Below are 12,021 nucleotides of genomic sequence, written 5' to 3'. Positions count from 1 at the left end.
CCAGTCCTTAATTACATTCATACAATCGTACAGTGAGTCAATTCCATCGGTCCTATCACGGTTAAAAGAAAAATATAACTGGAGGTCATCTGCATACATATGGTATGAGATACCTTCAAAATTGCTGATGACATCTCTGAGAGGGAGCATGTATAGCGTAAAGAGGATAGGCCCAAGCACTGAACCTTGGGGCACCCCACAAGAAAGGGGGGCAAACTCTGATTTATGAGGGCCAACAGCCACAGAAAAGGATCGATCAGACAGATAGGCTTTAAACCAATGAAGGGCGGTCCCTAAGATGCCTACCCTGTCCCTCAGCCTGTCTAAAAGGATGTGGTGATCAACAGTGTCAAAGGCTGCACTGAGATCAAGCAGAACCAAGATAGTGGATTTACCGGCATCGGAGGCCATCATGATGTCATTGGAGACCCTGAGAAGAGCAGTTTCTGTGGAACGTAACTGACGATAACTGGACTGAAATTTATCTAAGATATTGTAACTGTTCAACGCTGTCACTAACTGGTTTGCAACTGCTTTTTCTAGAATCTTAGATACAAAGGGCAACTTGGAAATGGGCCGGTAGTTACTAAGAACAGCGGGGTCCAGATTGGGCTTTTTGAGAAGCGGCTGAACAAGATGTCACAAGGCTGAACAAGATGTCATTGAAGGTCGTTGACCCTTCAGTCTCACTCTTCAACACTGCCTTGCTTTGCCTAAGCTAACATGGAAAATCCGAGCCCTGCACAGTGTAGCCTGCCAAATATTGTGATTTCACATATACACAAAACATCATGTCTCATCCACTCTCACCAAATTGTTACCTGATGTTTCTCAGTATTTAGAAAACACAGCTGATGAGGTCAGCGGCCTGAAGGCAGTCGGTCCGCTGCTCCACCAACATCTCAACAACTTTGTAATTTGCAGAGCTGCAGCCTCTGAAAGTGTTTGGCTGTGTTTGTCTTCTGGGTTGGATGTTTTTGTATTAAACAGAACAAGAATGCTGTTTGCTGCCAACCTGGAAGTCCTGATTGTAGGATGTAGCTACCTGCACACGAACACAGCATCTGTTCACCACAATCGTTTCATTGCTATTTGAAAAATTGCAAAAAGTAGTAGTCAGGGGTGCAAATGTATTGCTGATGGAGGTTAAAAGTCACTGAAAGACTCGAAGAAGGCCTAATAGTGGGTTTACTTTCATGCTGTCCATTTATTCATTTGCTTTTGTAAAATGTCTCTGACACCTGGTGTTTTTGGCTGCTTCCTGTAGGGAAGGCTTGATTTGGGTCGATATCAACTGGATGGACAACGGAGAGTGTCTGGATCTGATTGAGAAGGTATGAGGGGTGTGACAAAAGTCTTGCTTGACTTGGAACTGAAGTTATGCACAGAAGGACACAGGATGATGCTGTTGGTGATAAAGATTGTGTCTATGATACCTGCTCTTTATTATATGATTAAAAAATAACAATAGAAGCGGTGAGGATAAGGACAACCAAGGTGATGATGATATCAATCATAATGATGACGATCTCTCCATGTTTCCATAGAAACTGGGTCTCCTGGCTCTGTTGAACGAGGAGAGTCACTTCCCCAAAGCCACAGATGACACCTTGCTGGAGAAACTCCACAGCCAGCACTCGGTACGTCTCCGTCTGACACATCTCAGTCGACCATTTCACCTTTCAGCATGTTTTTAACTGCGAGATTCTACTTCTTATTCACAACTCAAAAGCATCTCGTCAATGGCTGAAATGTAGTACGACACTTAGTTCTCTAATGGCAGAGTGACAGTGGATACAGACACAAGCCCTTTTTAGACAGGAACTGTGCAAATTTGCAGGAAAGCCCAATCAGTCTTTTTTCAGCATTGGCAGTATAAGCGTGTGACGTAAACAGTGACGTGGGAGGGAAGCCACAGCTGGTCAGTCCTTCGGCGATTCTCTCGTAAGTCAGCCTGTTCTTCACCGTCCCCGTCATCTGACGGTTAATGGCCTCTTCGTTTGCGAGGACAAGGAGGGCGCGCAATTCCTTGTCTCCCCAGTTGCTCATCTTTACAGTGTCTGTCAGGTTTGTGTTTCCCTCTTGCTACTAGCTGCTCGCTAATTCCTGCTATCAGCTGTTTCCTGTTTATCCATCGTCAGTGACTCGCACGTGCGGCGTCATCAACAGCTCCTCCCACAAGTCTTCAACAGCCCCTCCCGTTGCCGAAGGCCGTCTCCATCTGTTTAAACTAAAAAGGTTCCGCCATTATGTCTACCCTACAAGGCAGAAAATTGGGCACCTCAGATCAACTCGCCAATCCGGCTCTGTGTGTCTAAACGCTCGCAGCTTGCCAGCAAAACGGCCCAACGTTCGCCAAAAATCTGGCAGTGTAAAAGGGGCTATAATGTCACTGTTTGAGATAATTCTCTGAGCTGCAGAGACTTCAGACAGAAGTGAGAAAAGCAGTGAAAAAGTTCAGATTTAAGAGAGGAAGGTAGTGGTAGAGGAAGGTAATGCCATGAAGCCTGGACTTCTACCAATTTAAAAAACATGAATCAGTGCATCAAAGATTTCAAGTCATCATCTCAAGTGAGCTGATCTCTCGCAGTGGCATGAAGACTGTAACCACTGCATTCATCTCCTCAAGGCTTGACTATTGCAACTCTACAACTCTGTACCTGAGTGTTGGCCAACCTGCAGCTAACTGCAGCGAGGCTCCTCACTGATGCCAGCAAAAGAGACAGCATTACACCAGTGCTAGCATCCCTGCACTGGCTACCTATCAGATACAGGATTGATTTTAAGGTACATGGGCTCGCACCCCAGTCCATTGCCGAACTTCTCTACCCGTACTCCAACTCTCGACCTTGAACTTAGAACAATGTCTTTTAACTTTTCACCTTCTTGCCTGGTACGGTCACCTAAACTGTAGCTCTATAGTTGGGGTTTGCTATCGTTGGCAAACCCCCAAAACCTAAAACCTTTTTATAGAAAGGACGAGGAGGAAAGCTGTTTGTTTTATTAACTACTTGTCTCTTTGTTTGTTTGTTGAGCCGAGGACAGATTTTTATCTTGGTGGACAATAAAGATATATTCTGTTCTATCAGACTTTATGAGTTCATATTATCCCTAAAAGCTCAGTCAGTCATCACAAATGAGCATTCATTCAGAATTATTTTGACAGACTTCATGAATGAAAAAATATAACATAAAATATCAGATCTAATTTACGTTACTCATGCAGTCAGAGTTTATGTTTAGTTGAGTCACTGCGGTCAGTGAGGTTCAATGCAACCTTAAAGCTATGGCGTCTCCATGGGGGCAGATGTTTGAATATTAAACTGCCGCGTCCACACTTTATCACAGGAAAAAACAGCAGCATGACAAAGGTCACCGCTTTGTTTTGTCTGGAAATAACATGACAAACAATCTGAACCACGGCCTCAGAATTTCATCAGGGGATCATCAAACCATTTACTAATGAAATCAGGAACCTGACAGTTTATATTTCAGCGTTCTGTGGTAAAAGTCACAGCTGCAGGTACATCTTTAATGTTGTTTGCATCTGTCACAAACAGGATGCTGATCCCAGTCAAGCTCTTGGCTTTTGAATGTGGGCCAAACAGCTTGACTTGATTGAAACACTGATGTGACTGCAAGTAGTAAAGATGTAGAAGTCTTTAATTTGAATAAATTTGAGCGCTCGTAAATATTTGAGTGAATATTTTCTTGGCTGCGATCCGAGCGGAGCTTTACAGCCTCGTTAAACTGGATCACGATCGAATAAAGGACTATTTGTTATTTCCAGAGACATGAAGATTGTTAAAAGGGGCTTTAAAGGGCAATCACAGTGGGCGTCAATCACAGAATAACTTGACAGTTTTTGTCTCGGAGCGACTGATTTTCTTATTTTACAACAGTGGTAAGAACAAAGTTTCGTGCAGGTATGATTTGAATGGACAGTTGATCAGCTCAGCTGTCAGGAACCAGCTGTTGAAAAGTTTACAGATGTGATTTTAAGGACTGTTTGTCAAAAGTAATTAATGTTTCCTTTCTATTGCTGCAGAAAAACTCTTTCTATGTGAAACCACGTGTTGCTGTGCACTACTTCGGAGTCAAGCACTATGCAGGAGAGGTAAGATACTCTCGGTACTTTTTTTTATTTTAGTATAGCTGTGTAAAGAACATAGTTTTCATATTAAAGAAGAACTTAAAGCTGATGACTTTAAACTGAATATCTGTAGGAAAACACACGTCCATGGGCTGCTCCTCTTTTCTTTGTTCCTGTGAAACTCTCTGACGCCCCCTTGTGGTCTTTTGCAGGTGGTGTACGATGTGAGGGGGATGTTGGAGAAGAACAGAGACACTTTCAGAGATGACATCCTCAACCTGCTGAGGGAGAGCAGGTAGATTTTTGTATTTCTTACATTTCTTTATCAAGGTAGAAGCTTGTGGAGGCTTCATCCTACCGACTGTTATAATTTACATTAAAATTATCCTGCTCTTCTGTGCACGACTCTGCAGCTTGACCTGGTAGAATCTGTTGAAACTTTGCAGACTGCACCTTTTTTTTTTTAGCTGCGACCAGCTGCTCTGTAGCTCGTCCTGTCAGTCAGCTGAGAAAAGTCTCCCCACCCTTTGACAGCCACAGTTTTTGCTAAAGCAACAACCAGACAGGACATCTGCACACTGTATTAAAAGCTCCCAGTAGTTTAGTGGTAGTTTAGTTCCCCCAGTAATAATGCCTGATGAAGATCTGTGATAGACTGAAGCGTTGCACAATTAAAACAACTGGGAGCTTTTGATACAGTGTGCCGATCTCCAGCCTGGTTCCTGCTTTTGTTTGATTTTTTTGATCCAGCACCTGTAGGAGTTTTCTGCATGTGCGTGCCCTCCACCCAGCTTGTTCATGGTGCCCACACTCCCAGTGGGTGGCAGCTTCCTAATGGGTTCACAGACTCACCAAAGATTTTGATTTTACGCAAAGATGATCATGAGCCAAAGGAAAACTCATTAGCTGTTCATGTCAGTTGGCAAAAAGGGGCAACGCATGGATGAATGCATGCATATGTGGTCCCAACTATGAGCTTGTTTTACAGCTATTGTTGTCAAGTAATAATCAAAACTGAAAAATTAGAAGTTTTTATTCCTTTGTGGGATTTAAATATCATAATTGAATTGTTTTTTGACTTTATTTTGTGTTGACTAGTATTAGACTAGACTTCTTCAAGAAGGAATGATGACATTAACTTTGAATAATATTAAATTAACAATTCTGTAAATGGACTTCATCATTGGTACATCATCAGTCACATTTGGGTAAAACCATTTTAACTGCAGTTACTGTGAGTATGCAGCTCTTGTCCTGTCCTGTCCACATATGTGTTTGTTAATGTTTATACATATCCCACAGCATGTGTATGTAGTCTGAGTATTTCCTTTTGTCGTGTCAGGTTGGATTTTGTCTACGACCTGTTTGAACACGTATTGAGCCGAAACAAACAGGACACTCTGAAGAGCACCTCCAAACACCGACGGCCCACCGTCAGCTCCCAGTTTAAGGTGAGTCACACGTTAACAACATGTTTACTGCTGAGTCTTCATCAAGAACTTTCAGCGCTAAATAACATGACTGAGTACTGAAACACAGCACAGCTCTCTGATCGTGCATCTTATTTTTAGTCAGTCAGTTCTGATGCTGGTAGTAGTCCAAATCATATTAGTGTTAGCAGCAGTGGTACTATAGTAGTGGAGGTAACAGTGGCAGTGGCAGAGGCAATAAAACCAGTGGTAGTAGTACTTACTTTTGTGTTGTTAGTGGTAATAGCAGTAATATTTGCAAAAGCAGAAGTAGCAGTCTTAATATTGTTACTTATTAAATTGCTGTTCTGCAGTAATAAGCAATAACTGGTAGTTATGGTGGAAGTAAGAGTTGTTGCAATGGTAGTTGTAGTAGTAATAGGAGCCATTTGTTATAGTAGAAGTAGAAGTGGTAATTACTAATCAACCATTGCCTCTCTAATGTAATTGAACCCCCTTTTACCAGCCCCGCCCCCTTTTTCTTTCATCCTGACCACTGTAAAGACTTGTAGGCAATGTGTTCATCAGGCAGAAGTATTTAAAATGTAATTTATTATTATTCATTAATATGCTTGGACGTTACCTGGCTAACTGAGTAATCCTGCTTGGTGCAATATCCCCACCTGGAGTTTCTGAAGGCAGCTGTCTGACTGGTGGACAATGAATACAACACCAAATCTGACATACCTGCATTTTCCCATAAATTGTTGGCAGAGATGGGCAAAAATACATCAAAATGTATTTTGATACAAAATACAAAATACCCCTCAAATAAATGTATCAAAATAAAATACAAAATACTGGTGCCAGAAAATGTGTCAAAATAAAATACATGTATTTTGTATTTTCAAATACAGAAAATACTTTTTTCTTTTTCTTTTTAGCAGCGACCCACAGCTCTATAAGTCACTCTGTTGGTCGGTTGGTCGTTCCACAAAGCTTTTCGTGAATAACTCAAAAAGTCCTTGACCAAAAATGCTCAAAATTTACATACGGCAACTGGAGACCATAACTATACCAGAAAGAATGCCCACGATTCGTCCATAGGTGGCGCCATACTAACCGATTCAAATCTTTTTGTGAGTAACTCAAAAAGTCCTTGACCAAAAATGCTCAAAAGGTACATGCTGCAATTCAAGACCACAAGTAACTATGCCAGAAAGAACAACCATGATTCAGCCATTAATGGCGTGATAGTAGCAAATTTGGTCGCAGCTATTGCAAATTTGCGCTTGTTTTTTCACAATTTGGTGTAGCAGAGTATTCAGATATACAAAAAGCTCTGGTGAACCCCACAAAAAGGCAGAACAGTCACAGAACTAACTAAGTGTAACTAAGCAAAGCCATTAAAAGACAACAACTTGATTATGTATATATATATTTATTAACCAGACTTAACAGCCCATAAAAATGTGAAGCCTATTATTTTTGTTTTTTGATTCGTGGAGAAAGTATTTTGAGTATTTTAAATACAAAATTACTCCACTCAAAATATTTTGTTACAAATTACATTTGCTTTTTATCGGCCTTATCAAATACAAATTACAAAATACTCAAATGTAATTGAAATACATACAGTACAGGCCAAAAGTTTGGACACACCTTCTCATTCAATGCGTTTTCTTTATTTTCATGACTATTTACATTGTAGATTCTCACTGAAGGCATCAAAACTATGAATGAACACATGTGGAGTTATGTACTTAACAAAAAAAGGTGAAATAACTGAAAACATGTTTTATATTCTAGTTTCTTCAAAATAGCCACCCTTCGCTCAGATTACTGCTTTGCACACTCTTGGCATTCTCTCCATGAGCTTCAACAGGTAGTCACCTGAAATGGTTTCCACTTCACAGGTGTGCCTTATCAGGGTTAATTAGTGGAATTTCTTGCTTTATCAATGGGGTTGGGACCATCAGTTGTGTTGTGCAGAAGTCAGGTTAATACACAGCCGACAGCCCTATTGGACAACTGTTAAAATTCATATTATGGCAAGAACCAATCAGCTAACTAAAGAAAAACGAGTGGCCATCATTACTTTAAGAAATGAAGGTCAGTCAGTCCGGAAAATTGCAAAAACTTTAAATGTGTCCCCAAGTGGAGTCGCAAAAACCATCAAGCGCTACAACGAAACTGGCACACATGAGGACCGACCCAGGAAAGGAAGACCAAGAGTCACCTCTGCTTCTGAGGATAAGTTCATCCGAGTCACCAGCCTCAGAAATGGCAAGTTAACAGCAGCTCAGATCAGAGACCAGATGAATGCCACACAGAGTTCTAGCAGCAGACCCATCTCTAGAACAACTGTTAAGAGGAGACTGCGCGAATCAGGCCTTCATGGTCAAATAGCTGCTAGGAAACCACTGCTAAGGAGAGGCAACAAGCAGAAGAGATTTGTTTGGGCCAAGAAACACAAGGAATGGACATTAGACCAGTGGAAATCTGTGCTTTGGTCTGATGAGTCCAAATTTGAGATCTTTGGTTCCAACCGCCGTGTCTTTGTGAGACGCAGAAAAGGTGAACGGATGGATTCCACATGCCTGGTTCCCACTGTGAAGCATGGAGGAGGAGGTGTGATGGTGTGGGGGTGTTTTGCTGGTGACACTGTTGGGGATTTATTCAAAATTGAAGGCACACTGAACCAGCATGGCTACCACAGCATCCTGCAGCGACATGCCATCCCATCCGGTTTGCGTTTAGTTGGACGATCATTTATTTTTCAACAGGACAATGACCCCAAACACACCTCCAGGCTGTGTAAGGGCTATTTGACCAAGAAGGAGAGTGATGGAGTGCTGCGGCAGATGACCTGGCCTCCACAGTCACCGGACCTGAACCCAATCGAGATGGTTTGGGGTGAGCTGGACCGCAGAGTGAAGGCAAAGGGGCCAACAAGTGCTAAACACCTCTGGGAACTCCTTCAAGACTGTTGGAAAACCATTTCAGGTGACTACCTGTTGAAGCTCATGGAGAGAATGCCAAGAGTGTGCAAAGCAGTAATCAGAGCAAAGGGTGGCTATTTTGAAGAAACTAGAATATAAAACATGTTTTCAGTTATTTCACCTTTTTTTGTTAAGTACATAACTCCACATGTGTTCATTCATAGTTTTGATGCCTTCAGTGAGAATCTACAATGTAAATAGTCATGAAAATAAAGAAAACGCATTGAATGAGAAGGTGTGTCCAAACTTTTGGCCTGTACTGTATTTTAAATACAAGTGATAGAAATACTGCCCATCCCTGATTGTTGGGAAATTTCTTTTTTGGTTTATGACCAGTGAACACTGAGGTAGAAACACTGGTAGTATCAGTTGTACCATTGTATCAGTGGTAGTATAATTATTAGAGTAGAAGTATTGGTGATGGTAATGCTCGTGGAGTATTTAAGATCAAGTTATTACAGTTTCAGTAATAGTTATCTTATTCCAAAGCAATAAGTAGTAGTAGAAAACAGTTATGATGGTAATACAACCTCTGCTATGAACAGACAGTAGCAATAATAGCAGCACCAGTAGTAACACAAGTGTGTGTTTTGTTGCAGGATTCTTTGCACTCCTTGATGGCCACACTCAGCACTTCTAACCCGTACTTCATCCGATGCATCAAACCAAATAGAAACAAGGTGAGCGCTGATATTCACACACACACACACACACACACACACACACACCATTTTGCACACCAGTACCACAATGTGTGTGTGTGTGTGTGTGTGTGTGTGTGTGTGTGTGTGTGGATAGTTTGTCATTTTAATAATCAAGCAGTCCTCCCCCACCAACCAGCCGCAGACAGGAATGAGAAGCGTCTGGCCCCTTTGGCGCCCTTTGACCCCGCGTTGCTTAGCAACAGGCTGGAGTAGCGGAGAATGCGGGGATAATGTACACAAATGATATACAGGCAGGAGTGATGGGATTCACCGTGCGCACTGTGACTCCATACTCACAGAATATTGCATTTTATTTATGTTCACCGAGTGATGTGGAGTTTAACCATCTGATAGATACGTGTTTAGTCCAGAATATGAACAGAGGATCCAGGTGGTGTGAAACAGAAATGAGTAGAAACCCTCTGTGAATTGAAACTGAGGCAAGTAGAGCATGACATTAGATTGTGTGTTTGCTTGATTGACAGCTGTCTCTGCTTATCACACTCAGTCGTGGTTGTTTCTGCTTCCTCGCCCCACCGCAGCACCAACCAGGCTCCACTATCTTTGTTCTACATATTATTTCTGGCTTGTAATTGGAGAGATGACGTGAAAGCATCCCCTCAGGGTGACGTCACATGTCTGCGGTTTGAAATCCTCCAGGCTGCCAGAGGACTGACTGACTCATTGGCAGGACTATACTTAGATCTTATCGATATCTGTCTGGGTGCCTCGTTGGCTCATTAGCAACATCACTGCAAACGTCAGATGTGTCAAGTTTAATCCGGTTGACATGGAAACACTCGTATTGATTGCTGATGTCAGTTAATATTGATAGTTCCCATGTCTGGTCGTCAGTGAGGGTCTGCTTCCAGAGAAGTGCTACCTGCTAATCAGCTATCTGTGAGAAAAGAGATATGTTCAGCAGCTGATTGTAAATGTTTTTGCAGATATTTCTATAACCATGTGGTTTCTGGCGTAATTCAAAGGAGGGCCATCACTGTGAAGGCACTCGCTGATATATTTTACGTTTTTTTTTAAATGAAATTAAGATGTTTAAAATCATTTTTAGCAGATTTACACTTCTAGTAAAGTCATTTTTCTGCAGAATTTTCTCATCTTATTTTTATAATTTATGAAAGACTGTCAAACCAAGGAGCTCAAACTAGAAGAAGTTTGTAAAAAAACAACAACACCAACAGTACAGTTGGAAATACATGGAAAGTTTTCAGGTGGTGTCAGTCACTCAGGCATGCATATTGGAATTCCTGAGTTCTTGGACAACAGTGGGTATTAACAACCTGTCCATATCAATAGAAATTAATAGAATCCATTCTTTTCCATGTGTTTTGGACGGAGACTTTCAGTGGCAAATCTGAGCTATATCGATTCAGAGAATTAAGGCAGGGTTGTGGTATTGGATTGCATCATATTTTCAGGTGTTCTTGTTATTTTGTCCACCTCCTGTGTGTTCACACCGCTCTGATGTGGACACTTGGAAGTTTGTGACGCAGATGTAGCGCATCTGTAGCGTCACTGTGAGGAGTTTTTGTGATTGGGGCCGTCATCTGTGGAGAGCTTTGATTCACATGGATACAGAGGCTCCCTCTGTCCGTCACTCTGTGTGTGTGTGTGTGTGTGTGTGTGTGTGTGTGTGTGTGTGTGTGTGTGTAGGGGGTGTGGTTTCTGATCTTTGTGCATCAGCAGTGTGTGTGAGATGATGTGAGCACAACCTCTTTACTTTTTGAGAACCGACTAAGTTGTGTCCAAACTGTCAAAAACCAAAAGATATACAAAACACATGTTCACCACTTCCTCCTTTTTCCCATTTTACCACCCATTAACATTTCAGACATTTTCCTTTCTTTATAAATGTAAAAGGGGTTTCAGTTGAAGAAGGATTTAGTTTCTATTTAATCTGTATTTAACCATTATCTCCGGCCAAAATGACAGCGTGGAGTCCTCAGCAAAGACATATTAGAAAGACGAAATACTTTATCAATCCCCGAGTGGGAAATTTTATTTTTTTCTCTCTGTTGTCATATACACACACATGCACAAACAGGATCTATACATGCATTAAATGAAGAGACATGCTCAAGTGCACTCTTGATGCTGTTAAGGTGCCAGTTCACCACACTCCATATTTGGTTCATACGGGGACTTGAGCTGGCAAACCTCCAGTTCCCAACCCAAGTCCCTATGGACTGAGCTACTGCCGCCAAATTACATTGCATACTGCACTGTGTTTGTCATTACTTCTCAAAATATCTTTTGATTTGTTTGTAAAAGTCCTGAGTAAAAGCTGAAAATCTTTTACATAATATTTTAATATGATACATTGCCTCGCAATTAGCCATACTCGTTGTAAATAGGGGGCGTGGCTCTACTACAGTCCACTTTAGATGATGTGGAACACTGTGATTGGCTTATAGACATCCCATCATATACGTCTGTGCATTTGGGTGGAGTCAGATGACAGTTATCATAGATCTTGACATTCTAGAAAAGTTATGTCCATTGCACTGGGCGAGGGATCTTAGCAGCTTAAAGAGGAAGATGGAAGATTGAATCATTTTTATACAAATTCACAGGATTTATAGACTTCTATGAAATGAAGGACACCCCTACAACATTCTCGGAACCCATCGGCCTTATTCAGCGTCTGACTTCCAGCAGACGGCGATAAAGCCTCTGGGGGCAGACCCCCGATTTTCTGGCATTCCGGTTTGATTTGGGCAGAGGAGGCGAATTTCCGTTTCCGACTTTCGTTTACATATATGTAAATATGCTGAACCATTGCGATGGATTAAGAG

At 41.7% G+C, this 12,021-nt stretch overlaps 1 protein-coding gene across 2 annotated transcripts in view; it reads left to right on the top strand.

Annotated features, from left to right (window-relative positions):
• The window catches only part of myo10 (myosin X), a 179,305-nt gene that overhangs the window by 127,429 nt on the left and 39,855 nt on the right, over nucleotides 1–12,021 (top strand). For both annotated transcript variants that reach the window (XM_033650103.2, XM_078173422.1), the window contains exons 14-19: nucleotides 1,268–1,334; nucleotides 1,548–1,640; nucleotides 4,049–4,117; nucleotides 4,306–4,388; nucleotides 5,436–5,544; nucleotides 9,104–9,184. In XM_033650103.2, the coding sequence (XP_033505994.2) occupies nucleotides 1,268–1,334; nucleotides 1,548–1,640; nucleotides 4,049–4,117; nucleotides 4,306–4,388; nucleotides 5,436–5,544; nucleotides 9,104–9,184 (502 nt within the window). The remainder of the gene's footprint in view (nucleotides 1–1,267; nucleotides 1,335–1,547; nucleotides 1,641–4,048; nucleotides 4,118–4,305; nucleotides 4,389–5,435; nucleotides 5,545–9,103; nucleotides 9,185–12,021) is intronic.

This window comes from Epinephelus lanceolatus, chromosome 12 (genome assembly GCF_041903045.1).
Source record: "Epinephelus lanceolatus isolate andai-2023 chromosome 12, ASM4190304v1, whole genome shotgun sequence".
NCBI lineage: Eukaryota > Metazoa > Chordata > Actinopteri > Perciformes > Serranidae > Epinephelus > Epinephelus lanceolatus.
Note: the sequence above shows the minus strand (reverse complement) of the source record. Positions and strands in the feature narration are given on the sequence as shown.